The 13,021-nt window shown below is 66.0% G+C and overlaps 3 protein-coding genes across 3 annotated transcripts; 1 reads left to right on the top strand and 2 right to left on the bottom strand.

Annotated features, from left to right (window-relative positions):
- Positions 1-2,734: 2,734 nt before the first annotated feature.
- On the bottom strand, positions 2,735-3,998 carry EMIHUDRAFT_448213 (hypothetical protein; the record flags this gene model as incomplete). Its single annotated transcript, XM_005767148.1, has 6 exons — positions 2,735-3,029; positions 3,104-3,141; positions 3,208-3,326; positions 3,470-3,622; positions 3,723-3,837; positions 3,939-3,998. The coding sequence occupies 6 exons, from the start codon at positions 3,996-3,998 to the stop codon at positions 2,780-2,782; spliced, it is 735 nt and encodes a 244-aa protein (XP_005767205.1). The 3' UTR covers positions 2,735-2,779.
- A 2,583-nt stretch (positions 3,999-6,581) lies between these two features.
- EMIHUDRAFT_432631 (hypothetical protein) lies at positions 6,582-7,978 on the top strand. The gene has a single exon (XM_005767147.1). It carries the CDS (start codon positions 6,647-6,649, stop codon positions 7,628-7,630), a length of 984 nt encoding a protein of 327 aa, XP_005767204.1. The 5' UTR covers positions 6,582-6,646; the 3' UTR covers positions 7,631-7,978.
- Positions 7,979-11,948: 3,970 nt separating this feature from the next.
- EMIHUDRAFT_96449 (hypothetical protein) lies at positions 11,949-12,793 on the bottom strand (the record flags this gene model as incomplete). The annotated part of the gene is made up of 3 exons (XM_005767146.1): positions 11,949-12,134; positions 12,199-12,351; positions 12,437-12,793. 3 exons carry the CDS (start codon positions 12,791-12,793, stop codon positions 11,949-11,951), a joined length of 696 nt encoding a protein of 231 aa, XP_005767203.1.
- Positions 12,794-13,021: the final 228 nt, after the last annotated feature.

The raw sequence follows: 13,021 nt of genomic DNA, 5'->3' as shown, positions 1-13,021 counted from the left end.
AGGGGTCCTATGGCCGGTGTGATGGTCGTTTATGGCCCTCCTATCACCCACTTACCACCCCCGGCCGTGGGGGCCTCACCGGACGCCGCCATTCATGATTTCAAAGGGTCCTGCCGTCGCTCAGTTCCAATCACAGTGGGGCGGAGCCTACCCTGAAGCCGTACCACCGGGGCCGTGAGACTTGCGTGAGACTACTGCGGGCGCCGAGACGCCCGAGCCCTTGCTGGCCAGGATGCAGGAACTCGGCGAGGCCGTAGGCGGGCGGGGCGTCGGTCGGTCGGTCGCCGGCAGCGCGACGGAGGAGCTCCCCTCTCCGTACTCCGACAGCAGCACAGCACCCTGGCGCCTGGGCGCCACCCCCTCCAGCTCCACCCGCTGCCGCTCCCCTTGAGCAGGCGTGCGTACTCCCCCCGGCGCGGGTCAGCGGATGGCGCGGCCTCTAAGTCTGGCGTGGACATGGTGTGTGGGTGTCACGCCCCCGAAGGGGGAGACGTTACAAACTGAACAAAACAACGGTCGTGGCAACTCTCTGGACGATTTGGTCTCTCTCTGCTCCCGTGATCATCCGTCTCATCGCGGCCTCATGGGGACAATGACTCATGCACAGTGCGCACCGGTTTCTTTAATTCTTCGCTTGAGATTCTGGCCGAACCTCAGCGAGATCCTCTCGTCTGCTCGCTGACCGATTCGCCTCGGCCTTTTGCCATGCTCGCCTTCACCCAGATCACCGCGTCGTCGTGGGCCCCGGGCCTCGCGGCCGCCCCCCGCGTGGCGCCGTCCCGCTCCGCCGTCTCGATGGACGCCTCCAACCCGGTCGTCATCGGCCTGGCTGCCGACTCGGGCTGCGGCAAGCGCGCGCGTGCGCCTCACGATGGCTCCGCTGGTATCCTGTTCACGGCCTGGGCGAGCTCCTCGTTGAAGTGATGGAAGATGAGCTCGATACGCGCCTACACGGTGCCGCACAAGCAAGGTGCACGGGGGATAGAGTTCGACGTGGGTCCTCTTCGCGGTCGCGCGCTCACCTGTCGGTCCCGCTCCTTGAAGCGTAGCCGCTGCGCGTCCGCGAGAGCTCGAAGCTGCCGGTGGTGAAGTGCCCTCCATAGGCGCAGAGCGCCCCTCCCTTCTTCCGCTTGGTTGCGAAGAAGAGGGGCAGCCCGCCGGCTGGCTGCTCTTTCTCCTGCGGGTTGATGAGGCTCGCGGCTTTGAGTCGATTCGTACCGTCGCCCAGCCTAAAAGCGGTCGACGCGGAGGTGAGGGTCGTAGCAGCCACTACTCGGCCCGGCAGCCCGTTCGCCCTCACCACCACTCGAAGAGCACGCTCTCGCTTTGCGGCAGGTCGTTCCACTGCTCGATGTTGAAGGTGAGCTGCGAGACAGCGCCGCCCTTCGCAGAGACGACGGGCACGCCGAAGCAGGCAAAGAGGCCCGGCAGGCTCAGCAGGTGCGCGTTGAGCTGCTCGCGGGTGCAGCCCTCGGAGCGGCGCAGCGCGCTAGCCTCCAGCTGCTCCTCGGCTGGCTCTGGCTGAGGTCAGGGTGACCCGCTGTCGGCTGGAAATGTCGGAACACACTCACACCATGTTAAAGCTCTCGGCGAGTCACCTCGAAAAGCCACACTGCAAAGCCACAGGTCCTCAGTGCGCGGCTGCAGCCACTGCTCGGGCTTGGCGCGCACCAGCGGTCGCATCTCCGCGCCCAGCCCGGTGCGAAGACCATGAACCGACCTCTCGACAGGGCCCGCCTCTCCAGGCACATCCACAAGAAGGCAGCCGGCCGGTGTGTGGCCGACGACGGCGCAGTAGATGGGCTCGCCATCGCGCCGCGCTATGAGCACCTCGCACCCGTGCGGCGGGAACTGGTCGAGGCTCGTGGGCAGGGCGGCAGCCGACTCACGGCGCTGCCGCTTGGCATCCGGAGCGCTGCTGCCAGATGCCCTCTCGGCGGAGAGGGTCGATGAAGATGAAGACGCCTCGGACGCAGCCAAAGTGCCGACAGGCTCGGGCTCATCCAGGCGAGCAGGGTGCCCACTCGCACCTTGCGCGTCGAGCGCCAACATCTTTTCAGAGCTTCCGCCAGACTCGAGAGCGTTGGAGCTACTGCCGCCGGCAGAAACAAGCACTTCGGAGCCACTGCCGCCGCAGCCGCGAGCAGACTCGGGCGCAGCAACCACAGGCTTTTGGTCCAAATGATCGATTTCTTCCAGCATCCGTCTGATGCGATCCTGCGCTGCAGCATCGCCAGCGAACGTACTGGCTAGCAGCTCCAGGCTGGCTCTGGCGCTGGTCTGAGCTTGCCGGCGGAGCGCATCGCGATCCATGGGGACGCGGCGGCCAAAGCGCTGCAGCCGCGGACGAGAGCCCTCGTCGCCGTGCTCGTACGACACAAGTCCCGCGAGATTGCGGCAAAAACGGGAGGCGCCTTAGCGACTCTGCAGAATCGGACTCCGGGGCAGATGGCGGCAAAAAGAATTATGCGTGCAACCTCAAAAAGAATTTGATGTTCTCGAGGCTCTCGGCACACTAACACCGTCCTCCCATCCCTCCCTTGGCTTGTCGCTTATTTATTTCTTTTACTAACCCTGCCACAATTCTCACTGGGCCGACGCGGCTCGCGGGCCACTGGAGCGCGCGCACACCCCCCGGGCACTTGTTAGTAGACTATCTCTTGTGAATCAGACGCCCTTGCCTTCGGGGGCAAGTGGGCGTGCTTTCACAGCCTCACATGTCTCACGAGAGAGTAATTCGTAACTGGCACTAACAACAGACAAAAAGAAATCGCGCAAATCACACCGCTGTAGAGGTCGCAATCCCGTTGGTACGCATCCCGACCGCCTGCGCCACGTGCTGTGACGGCCTCCGCCGCCGCGCCTCTATCGAGCGGCGCCCCCTGAGGAAGGCGACCACGTTTCTCAGCGATCCGGCGTCGTGCGGCGCGAACTCGGACCACTCCGCCGACGGCCCTCGCGCCGGCGTCGGCCGCGGCACGTCCGACCTCCGGAGCCAATCGATGGCCTCGACGGTAGTGACATTGTGCCTGTGCAGGGCGGTGAGGGAGCTAGGACTGGGAAGGGGGCGTCTGGGGTGTACTATCGATCGACATCCGCGCGCCAGATGCCGCGCAGCTGGTCTCGTAGCAGCACCGTCACCTGCGGGGCGTGGCGTGGGCATGTCCCGGCGCCGCTCTCTCGGGCCGCCGCGGGGCAGCGCCACACCCACACGACGAGGATCAGCTTGACTGTCGCGAAGAGGACCGCGAGGCGGACGAGGGCGACCGCGCCGCCCTCGCCGAGGGGCGGCAAGGCACTCGGCCAGTGCCGGACAAGGTCGGCGCCTAGGCGTGTGTGTGGTGGCCCTGCGTCGGAGGAGCGCGTGCGAGGTGCGGCCCGGCGTGTCTCGTCGCGTGCTGAGAAATCTCCTCGCGCCGTGGGATGGGACTGGGCGTCCGCTGTGTGGCGTGTCTAGGAGTCTGCGCGCCGAGCGTCGGCAGCGTGTCGATCAGCCCGGCGAGAGGCAGGCAGAGGACCGCCTCGGCACAGAGCAGGAAGGCGACGAAGGAGCGGTGGTTGGCCTCGCCGATGCAGCGCGCGAACCAGAGGCAGTCGTGGTCCATGCACGCGACGAGCGCGCCTGGCCAGTGTGGCAGCGCCTCCTCCCTCAGCAGACTCGCTCAGCAGCAGAGAGCGGGCGGTGGCGGGAGGAGGGCGGCGGGGAGGGGCGAGCGGCGCACCGCTCATCGGGCTGAAACGGGACCGCGGAGGGCGGCGCGCCTCGGAGCGCAGGCAGAAGGCTTCCGCGGCCTGCTGCAGGTCGCACGACTCGAGGGCGGACCAGTAGGCTCGCGCCTGAAGAGAGAGACCCGCGCCGTCAGCCAGGAGTTGGCTGCTGCTGAGTGTGTGAGAGAGACTGAAGGGCTAGCTGGGGTCGCCGTGTCCGCCGCGTCCACGTCACGCGAAGCCACGATGCCCGGCCCAGACAGCGCGACGCGAGCGTACAGAGACAGCATCGCCACGACCGAGCATGTCCAGCAGGCGGCGCAAGCGGGCAGCCGTCGCATCAGCACGCCCAGCACTGCGCTGTCCGCCGCGCACACGCCGCAGATGACGACGAACAGGCCAAGGGCCGCGCGCACGCCCGCCTTGCCTCGTTTCTCCCCTAGCGCCGCCCTCCTTCCCTCCTCGCGGAGGGAGGGGCGAGGCCGCCGGCAGCGGGAGTAGAGTCCCCACGCGGCGGCGGCGCACGCGGCTGCGGCGGCAAAGCGGAGGGGTACTGCGCACGCGACGCCAGCCAGCGGCCAGACGCTGCACGCGAGCAGCAGGTCCGCAGGGCGAGCCCTCGCACACCAGCAGCGCAGCGCCTCCCCGCCGCCGCCGCCCGGCTGCCGCCGCAGGTGCGACCGGCGCAGAAAGGCAAAGAGCTGCGTGTCCTGCTCCGAGGCGGGGCCCGACGCCCCGACCGCTGCCAGCTCGAGAAGAGCGCGCCTCGCTTCGGACACCTTGCCGCCGCTCGCCCGGGCGGCACAGTCAGCGGGCGTCTCGCCGGAGAGATTTTGCGCCTGCGAGTAGAGTGCGGCGTGTGAGAGGAGCAGGTGGTGCGCGAGGGCGGCGGGTCGCAGTGCCGCAGGGAGAGAGAGAGGGAGAGAGGGAGAGAGGGGGAGAGAGAGAGAGAGAGAGAGAGAGAGAGAGAGAGAGAGAGAGAGAGAGAGAGCGAGAGAGCGAGAGAGCGAGAGCGAGAGAGCGAGAGCGAGAGAGCGAGAGCGAGAGCGAGAGCGAGAGCGAGAGCGAGAGCGAGAGAGCGAGAGAGAGAGAGAGCGCGCGAGAGCGCGAGAGCGAGAGCGAGAGCGAGAGCGAGAGCGAGAGCGAGAGCGAGAGAGAGAGAGAGAGAGAGAGAGAGAGAGAGAGAGAGAGAGAGAGAGAGAGCAGCAGCAGCAGCAGCAGCACCTCGAGGAGAGGCTCTGCTGCAGAGCCGTGCAGCAGCAGCAGCCACACCTCGCGTGGGCCGCGGCAAAGGTGCAGAGGCGAATTGCCGACTGTGTCCACCGCACACACCTGCTCATCCAATCCCCATCGGCCAAGCAGGTACTTGAGCGTGGTCGCATCGCGCGCGGCGACGGCGAGGTGGACGAGCGTGCGGCCGGCGCCGTCACATGCGGTGAGGAGGGCCGCGTCGTGGCGCAGCAGAACGCCAAGCACGCCGCGCCGGCCGTGTGACACAGCGAGAGACAGCGCGTCGAGCCCGTCCTCCCGCGGTCGCCTCGGGTTGGCACCACTGTGGAGGCACGCCTCAGCTTGCGCGGCGTCGCCACGGAGCACGGCGGTGATCAGCTGGGAGTCGGGCGTGACCACTCGCGTGATGGTTGACCAACGTGATCAACAAGGCAAGCGAGGTTCTCGAGGTTCTCGAGGTGGATATCCTTTGTGGCCGCGTTGGGTAGCGAGGATTGAGAGAGAGAGAGAGAGAGAGAGAGAGAGCGCGGCTCTAACCGCCAATGGCCGTTATCCGTTAGTGCGGACGTCGCCGCGGCTCGCCTCTGCCGCGGCGGCTGCTGCGCGCACGCGGCGGCGCCGCTCTCTCGCGAGACGGCTGGCGACGCGGCTCGCCGCCGACGTACGGTGCGCTCGTCCGACGGTCCGCAGCGTGGCGTGCGCGGCGCTGAGCGCCGCTCTGCGAGCGCCTCTGCGCCTGCACTGCCTGTCTCTGTTGCTGGTGGTGGTGGTGGTGCTAGTGCTGCTCACAATCCTTCGACTTCTAGGATTGAGAGCGAGGCTGCTCTCAATCCTAGCGGTGTACAAAAGAAGATTCACCGTCACTGTCCAAGCCTCCTGGCTCCCACGCCTCGCGGGTTTTTTTTTCTGGCCGAGTCAACCCGATATGCTGGGGCGAGCCTCGGCGAGACTGCGTCAGCTGTTCCCACAGCAGGCTGGAAGTACCTCGCCAGGTCCAAGCCGAAAGTCTGCCCAGGTTAGTCAGATGACGATCCCGGCGTGAACACAACTAACTGACGGATCCGCTCCTGACAGTCGCACGCGCCGCGCGCGCGGCGCGTGCGACTGTCTTTGTTTGAAGTAAAAAGTCCGGCACCGCTCCGGGACGCACGCCAGCGAAACATCATCAAGCTCCTGTACGGCCCCGGCATCGCCTTCCCAGGCTTGGCTAGACTGAGAGATCTTGTGCACATGGTTGGTCTCTACAATATATACACTGACACTAAACCTCCCAGAGCTCGTCCCGGTCCGACACGCGTCACGGCCATCCTCGTCCTCCGGCGGGCCCCCGGCCGCGGCGCGGTGCGGCGGCGTCACAAATCCGACCACACACAGAGCACCGGGACGCGGTCGGGCGATCTGAGGCCCAACTAGGCGTATGCATTGCCTATCCAGCCAGGGCTATCACCTGGACCTATCAACAGGCGCCTGCGGCGCCGTGCTCAGGAGCTGCTGCTCCAACCTGTTCACACAAAAACACTACCCGGTACCCGGGTACCACGGCCCAAGACGTACTTGGAGCACTTGGAGTGCAGTCAGTAACCGCACATCCAGGGCCGGGGAGCGTTCACACTTTCCTTCCTCTGCATGTCCCGCCTGCAAGGATCAGGCTCTCTCAGTCCAAAGTCCTGCTCGCCTGCTCGGCCCTGCTAGAGCTCGCGTCCTGGCCATGGACACGCCAGCCTCTGCGCGTACGAAGCGCTCCTGGACGCCCCAACTTGCCCTCCTCCTGTTCGCGGCTCTCCTGCTTGTCGGGCGAGCCAGCGTCGGCGAGAGGGCAAGCGAGATGTATTGGGACACGTCAGAGATTTACGCAGACGAGCGAACCGATCGCAGCGTGAGGATGGCGTGTCATCCCATGTACGGTTGGCTGGAGAAGCCGCTGAACCTCATGGTCCACGATGTCGTCGACGACATCCCAAAGAAACCACGTCTCGCGAAGGTCCCGTTCGATGCAGTCATGAGAGTCGGAGTGGTGGAAACCGACATCACGGATCTCCAGATCAGAGACATCAAAATAGATGACGTTAGCTTTATAGATTGCAGAACGGTGAGAGACTTCGCTCCGATGCTGCCAAGGGCGCTCCCCAACGTCGTCAAGGTCCACGTGCACGGCATTCGCGTCACGGTCGATATGGCGTACGATTCGCGCGGCTTGTTGGGGTTTGGCGCAAGCGCTGGCAAGGCACGCTCCACCGTGAAAGGGGAGATGAAGCTCACCTTGGCCTTTCTCGCTTTCGACGACTGGCACGTGTCTTCCTGCGCGGGCAATTTCACGGTGGCAGACACACAGGTGATCGGCGAGGGCTTGGGCGAGCTTGCAGTGCCAGTGCCGAATGCGCTTCCCTTCGCCTCAATAATGTGCTACGGCCCTGGCGCGGTGATGGATTCCGGGCTGGTCGGCCTCACGCTGGAGGGAGCACAGGACACACGCTACGAGGGCAAGGAGGCAACCTTTCGTGGAGTCGTGCCGATGGTCAACGAGCGGCTGAGCCGGATCGCGCCCGCGGTCCGTGGGACAGCGCAAACCCTACACGTCGACCTGCGGGACTCGGTCCACGGGGTTGAGGACAAAATTCCTTGTCTTGGTCTCCTCCGCTCCTGCCATCCGCCACCTTCGCCGCCGGCGCCACCAGAGTGGTTGTGGCGCTGACAGCAGTAAACGCTCCACATGAAACGCTCACAGACACTGAAAAGCATGCTCAGAAGTCTCTCACACTATGTGTTGACTCTCTCAGTAAAGTGTAGGTGAGTCTAGAGGAGAGATGGGGAAAGGAGCTGTAGGCGGTTTCAGAGAGTTTGACTAGCTTTGAGTCAGTTTCATACTTTAATACGCCGTCACGTGTTCGCCCGGTCCCCGCTCGCGTCCAGCTTCTGCCGCGCGTCTGCGTGGCAGCGCTTGACACTGACGAGGTTCGTCTCGCTGACCACGAGCATCTTCACCGCCCCTCGGTGGGCGAGCCGACTCAGTTGCCAGTCAACATGCTCGGCGCCCGTGTACCTATCCACAAATTTGGCGGTGATCAGACCGCTCCCGACCTCCGCTCGACGGAAGGGTGGCGGCGGGTGCACCCCGAGTTGGCAAAGGCGTCAAGGAGGCGCCTGGCGCCGCGGCTTCCCCGCAGCACGTAGCAGCCCAGCCACACATTTGGCATCCGCGGCTCGCCTGAGGCGAGAGAGGAGGGGTCGTCACTTGAGGAAGCGTCTACCCGCGAGCGCACACGACGCACGGGCACGCGGCAGGGCCCTCCACGCCACCCCCGCATTGGCAGTGGCAGGGCCACCGGGCGCGAGCGGTGCGGCGTTGTTCAGCGCCGCGCACTTCTCGCCGCCCCGCGTCATGCTCTTGGGCGCGTGCTCTGGCCAGTGCTGCGAGCAGTACCGAGGGACCTGCCACTCGCTCCCCGCCCAATGCACTGCAGGGCTGCAACAAGCGCCCTGCTGCGCTGCGGCGGCTGCTCTGGCAGCCGTGGCAGCCGCCGCGGCGACCGCTGCCGACCGCAGCGAATGATCCCTCGCGGGCAGCAGCGCGCCACTTGGCTCCGAGGCACTCATCGGCCCGGAGCAGCACGCATCGCTCCCGCCGCCCTTGGGCTCCTGCTCTGCCGCGCCATCGGTCGGCGAGTGCTCGCAGCGCCGGCTCTCGAGGTCGGCGCGGTACCGCCTTTAGGGTCAGGCGAGTGGGGGGAGGGCGTTTGTCTCGGCCGCACCTCGGCTGGGCCGCGGTGCTTCTCGGTGCGTCTATCTGGCGCGTCTCGATGTGCCTTCGAGGGAGGGCCTCTCTCTCGCCTGCGCTGCAGCGGGCAAGCCGGGTCCACTGCAAGGACCTCGCAGAGGGGCGAAGAGAGCACGCTCGCTCCCACCGGCCGAAGCGCGTTCAGTAGGAGGACGTCCCAGCTCGAGCCGGCCAGCTGCGCCTGGAGGGCTCCGAAAAAGGTTGCAGGAGCAGTTCCGATCAGAGTGGTGTCCCACTCCTCAGCCGCGCCTATCGTGGTGCCCAGCAATCGTCCCAAAAGTTCGGAGTGGCCGCCCTCGAGCAGCTGCGCCAGGGTAGCGCCCAGCTGGCTTCGAAGCGCCGGTGTGATTCGCTCATCGTCCTCCAGACAGAGGACCGGCGCCTGCAGAGTGCATACGCTCCGGACTCATGTGGAATTGGGTGTGGGTCCAGGCACCGGTCTCGCTCCTCCGTGCCCGAAGCGGCGACGCGCTCCCACAGCGTCAGGTGCGCGAGTGCACAGCCCAGCCGCCCGCGCAGCGGTGGAGACGCACGGCTCGGCGCGATAAGACCTTGCTTGACCGCCGCACGCCTGACGCGCTCGTCGGCCAGCACGCCTACGGCGCGGGCAGCCGACGGCTGGCCAGGCTGACATGAGCAGTCTCGTCCGAACGCTGTGGGAGTAGGAAATCTGCACCGCTCACCTGGATGGCGGCGGAACGGGGCAGATATGGTGCGCATGTGCGCTGCAAAGCCCTCGAGCTTTGCCGGCTCGCAGTCGAGGCTGATGACGAAAGCCTCCGGCCAATCTTCCGTCGCGGGACTGCGAGGCGGCATCTCACACGGTCTTTTGTGAACTCCCGCCAACTTTGCGTGCGTCCGGAAACGACCTTCATGGCAGCCGTGAGCCGTGGCTCGCGAAGCCACGCTCTGCGGCCGCCACCTGCCCGCACGGTCCGCCAGTCACGCGCCAGAGCGGGCCTTGGGCCTCGTTCGGGCACCACCGCTGACGGCGGCCGCTGCCCTTGGGACGCGGCAGCGACCGACTATACCGCCATCAAGCGGGAGCTGACGCACAATGTGGCGCGGAGGGGCGCAAAGCCGGTGTGGTCATCGTCGGTGGAAGTGCTGGAATACGTGTGTGTTGATCAGGAGACCATCATCTCGCATGACCCACGCCGCTTCCGCGAGGTCGGCCGCGGCGTCATGGCGGAGCCGCATGACCTGCCCGCCATCGACTACGCCGACATGACGTACTGGTTCCGGCCCGGCTCACAGCGCGCGGCGCACGAAGCGCTCGGCGAGGACTCTCCCTACTCGCGCGGCGGCCCGAGGGAGCCGCTGAGCGAGCTGGTGATTGGCCGCAAGCTCAACGGCTGGCCCGGCCCGGAGCTGCGGTTGGCCTCGCCCAGGGAGGCGCTCGAGGAGGTGGTAGCCGGGGTCACTGTTCTCGAGCCTCAGCCTCACTCTAGCAGCACCGAGCCGCGATCTTGTAACCTCACCCTCCATTCTTCCATTCTTGGCGCGAGGTGCTCGCGGCGCCCAACTTTTCTCACTGCACGGTGCCGATCGTGATCTCGACGGTGTGGCCGCACATCCTCGCCGAGTTCTTCACGCGCGTGCCGCCCGCGCTGGACTACTTCCAGCGGCGGGGCGTGCTCTCACCAAACATGACTATTGCACTCGCCAGTCCGCTCAAGCTCGAGCCGGTAGCGCCTCCATCGTCGCGGCCCGCCACGGCCCTATAGCGCCCACTACGGCGGTTGTGCTTCAGGCGCGCTTCAATTACGACATCCTCCGCGCTTTCTCCTCGCTCGAGCCAATCTCCTTTGCCACCCTCTCTGCTCGGCTGCCGCCAGATACGCCCTCCCGGAGCACGCACGAGGGACGGCACACCCGCTGCTTCCGGCACCTGCTTGTGTGGAAGGCCAACCAGGACAACTTCCGCTGGAGCCTCCCTACCATCGGGAAGGCGGTGCTGCAGCACTACCTCCCGGCCGTGGAGCGGCTGTCGCCCTTTTGGCGGAGCGAGCGCAGCGACGTGATGCGCGTGCTGGTCGAGGAGCGAGCGCCGAGCGCTGGCGCTGGCCTCCCGACGCGCAGCCTGCTTGGGGTGGGCGCCCTTCTCACCGAGTGCGCCTCGGCGCGACACCCCTTTGGGGGGAGCAGCTGGCGCCGGCGGCACAGTCTAGGGCAGGTGCCGCGCGCTGACGAGTGGCGCAGCGGTGGGGGCGGCCGGCCGGCGGCTGTCGAGTGCCGTTCGCACAGCCTTGGCGCGACGTCCTTCGCACAAGACCTCGTGGCACTACGCTCCACGGACGTGCTCGTCTTGACGCACGGCAGCGCCGAGATGAACGCCGTCTTCATGCCGTATCACTCCTCGCTGGTCGAGGTGCGCGGCCTCAACGCCGACAATTACTACGCGAATCGGTGGCACCCGCAAATCTCCCTTGCCTCTAGTTTTGGGTACCTGTGGTGGGGCTTGCTCGTGCAGGACCCGGGCCTGGCGCAACCCTCGCGACTTGAGACGGAGGGCGGTCTATACAACGATTCGGACTGGCGGAGCATCGCGTATCGCAAACGCGACCAGGACGTGCGCCTCCTCTGGCGCCACCTACACGTCGTGCTCACAGAGGTGGCGCGGGTCGGCCGCAGCAAGGAGCAATATGCGGCGCTGTTTGGGCGCGGCCTCGAGCACCACTTCGCCACCACCGCCTTTGAGGCCCTTCCGAGCGGCCTCGTGCGCCGCCACCGTGGGCTCGCCAAGGGTGCGATAAGGGAGCGCCCGGGCGCGATCGAGGAGCGGCTCTCTCAACAGTCAGGCGAGGCCGAGGGAGAGGCCTTGCGGCGGGCTCTAGAGGTCTCGGAGCTGTGGCCAATCGCGGAGGTGAATGCGAGCTTGGAGGGGAGAGCAAGCAGGGATAGGACTTAGAGCCATGGGGCAGGCCCTGTAGAGCGTCCGGATGTCGGTGCCTGTCTTGTGTGAAGTAAACATGAAAACCAAGAGGATAACCCCCCGCCCACAAGAAGAAAAAGATCCCCGCCCCAGCACACACGCGCAGCACGCTGCACACAAAGATCGCACGGGCGGGGACTTGGCTCCTTTTTCTTAACCTCCTAGTAGTACGGAGTCGTGAGCGGGCGTGCCGGCTCGCACTGTCCAATCGCGCAAATACCTACGAACGACATCCTTAACGCAACCAACCACCCCCGTCCCTCACACGTATCAAGAGGGAAACTGAGAAAATTTCGCACGTCAGCGCGTCTTGTACAGGGCCTCAATGGCCACCGATGTGTCCAGCCCGTTCTGCGCCGTCGGCGGATCCGCTTGCCCTCCCCGGAGGCAAGCTGCAGCGCAAGCTAGCACGAGCGTGCCGCGGCCGATCGTCCCACGCCGCTCCCCAGGCGGCATCAGGGTCGCCAGCGAGGAGAGTGGCCCCTCCTAAGAGAGGATACGAGTTCGCTCAGAGGGGGGATGGGTGGCGCCAAGCTAGTTTTGTTCTCACCGTGCAGATGCGAACGAGATCGAGGTCGACGCGGACGCTCTCCTCGGGAGGGAAGCAGGCGGCCTGGGTTGGCGACATAGCCGTGAGTGGAACCACCACGCGCCGGCGGCCGCCGACGTTCATCCCGCTCAGAAGCTCGTCCCAGATCCAGATCTGCGAGGGTCGGCGAACGTGTGGAACCACACGGTGTGTGGAAGGTTGGTGCAGAGCTATGCTTCCGTCTGGGATGGCATGCAACATGCAATGCGCTGCTATTGGCCGCCTTGGTATCGGCGCCAAAGGCGATCAGCAGGGGAGCGCCGCCGCGGGAGGTGCGGACGAGGTCGCCCTTGTGTAGCAGCGTCATGTCATAATGCACTGCCGCCACCTGCAGCCGCTCCAGTGCCGCACCATTCCCGATCCTCTCATCCACAAACTTGGCTCCGCTGTTAGTCGTTGACCAGGCGTTTGGAGAGAGAGCTGCGACGGGCGAGGGGCGGCGAGTCGCCGGCGGCGGACGCCTGCCTGCAGCGCGAGTTGAAGAAGACCCCGACAGCAGGAAAGCGGAGGTTTCGGTGACCAGCGATGCCAGCGCGACAAGTAAAAGAGCCGGCATACTCGGTCGGCGATGATGAAGGGACAAGCGCGGGATTCCTAATCAAGGAACGGAAACCACCCCTCCGCCGTCCTCCTCTCTGCCGCCTCCGTCTCCGCCGACCTCACCTCCACCGCCCTTCCCTCTGCTGCTCCCCTCTCCGCCACGCCCGTCTCTGCCGCCCTCGTCTCCGCCGCCCCCCCTCCGCGGTCTCCCTACTCTCACTCCGGGGTGTCTGGTGTTTACTAG

This window comes from Emiliania huxleyi (genome assembly GCF_000372725.1).
Source record: "Emiliania huxleyi CCMP1516 unplaced genomic scaffold EMIHUscaffold_5, whole genome shotgun sequence".
Taxonomy (NCBI): Eukaryota; Haptophyta; order Isochrysidales; family Noelaerhabdaceae; genus Emiliania; species Emiliania huxleyi.
The sequence above is the reverse complement of the archived record's forward strand: the minus strand, read 5'-3'. Positions and strand labels throughout refer to the sequence as shown.

What these genes read in the sequence shown, in the direction of transcription:
- EMIHUDRAFT_432631 (XM_005767147.1), top strand. Translation starts at nt 6,647, where the DNA reads ATGGACACGCCAGCCTCTGCGCGTACGAAGCGCTCCTGGACGCCCCAA.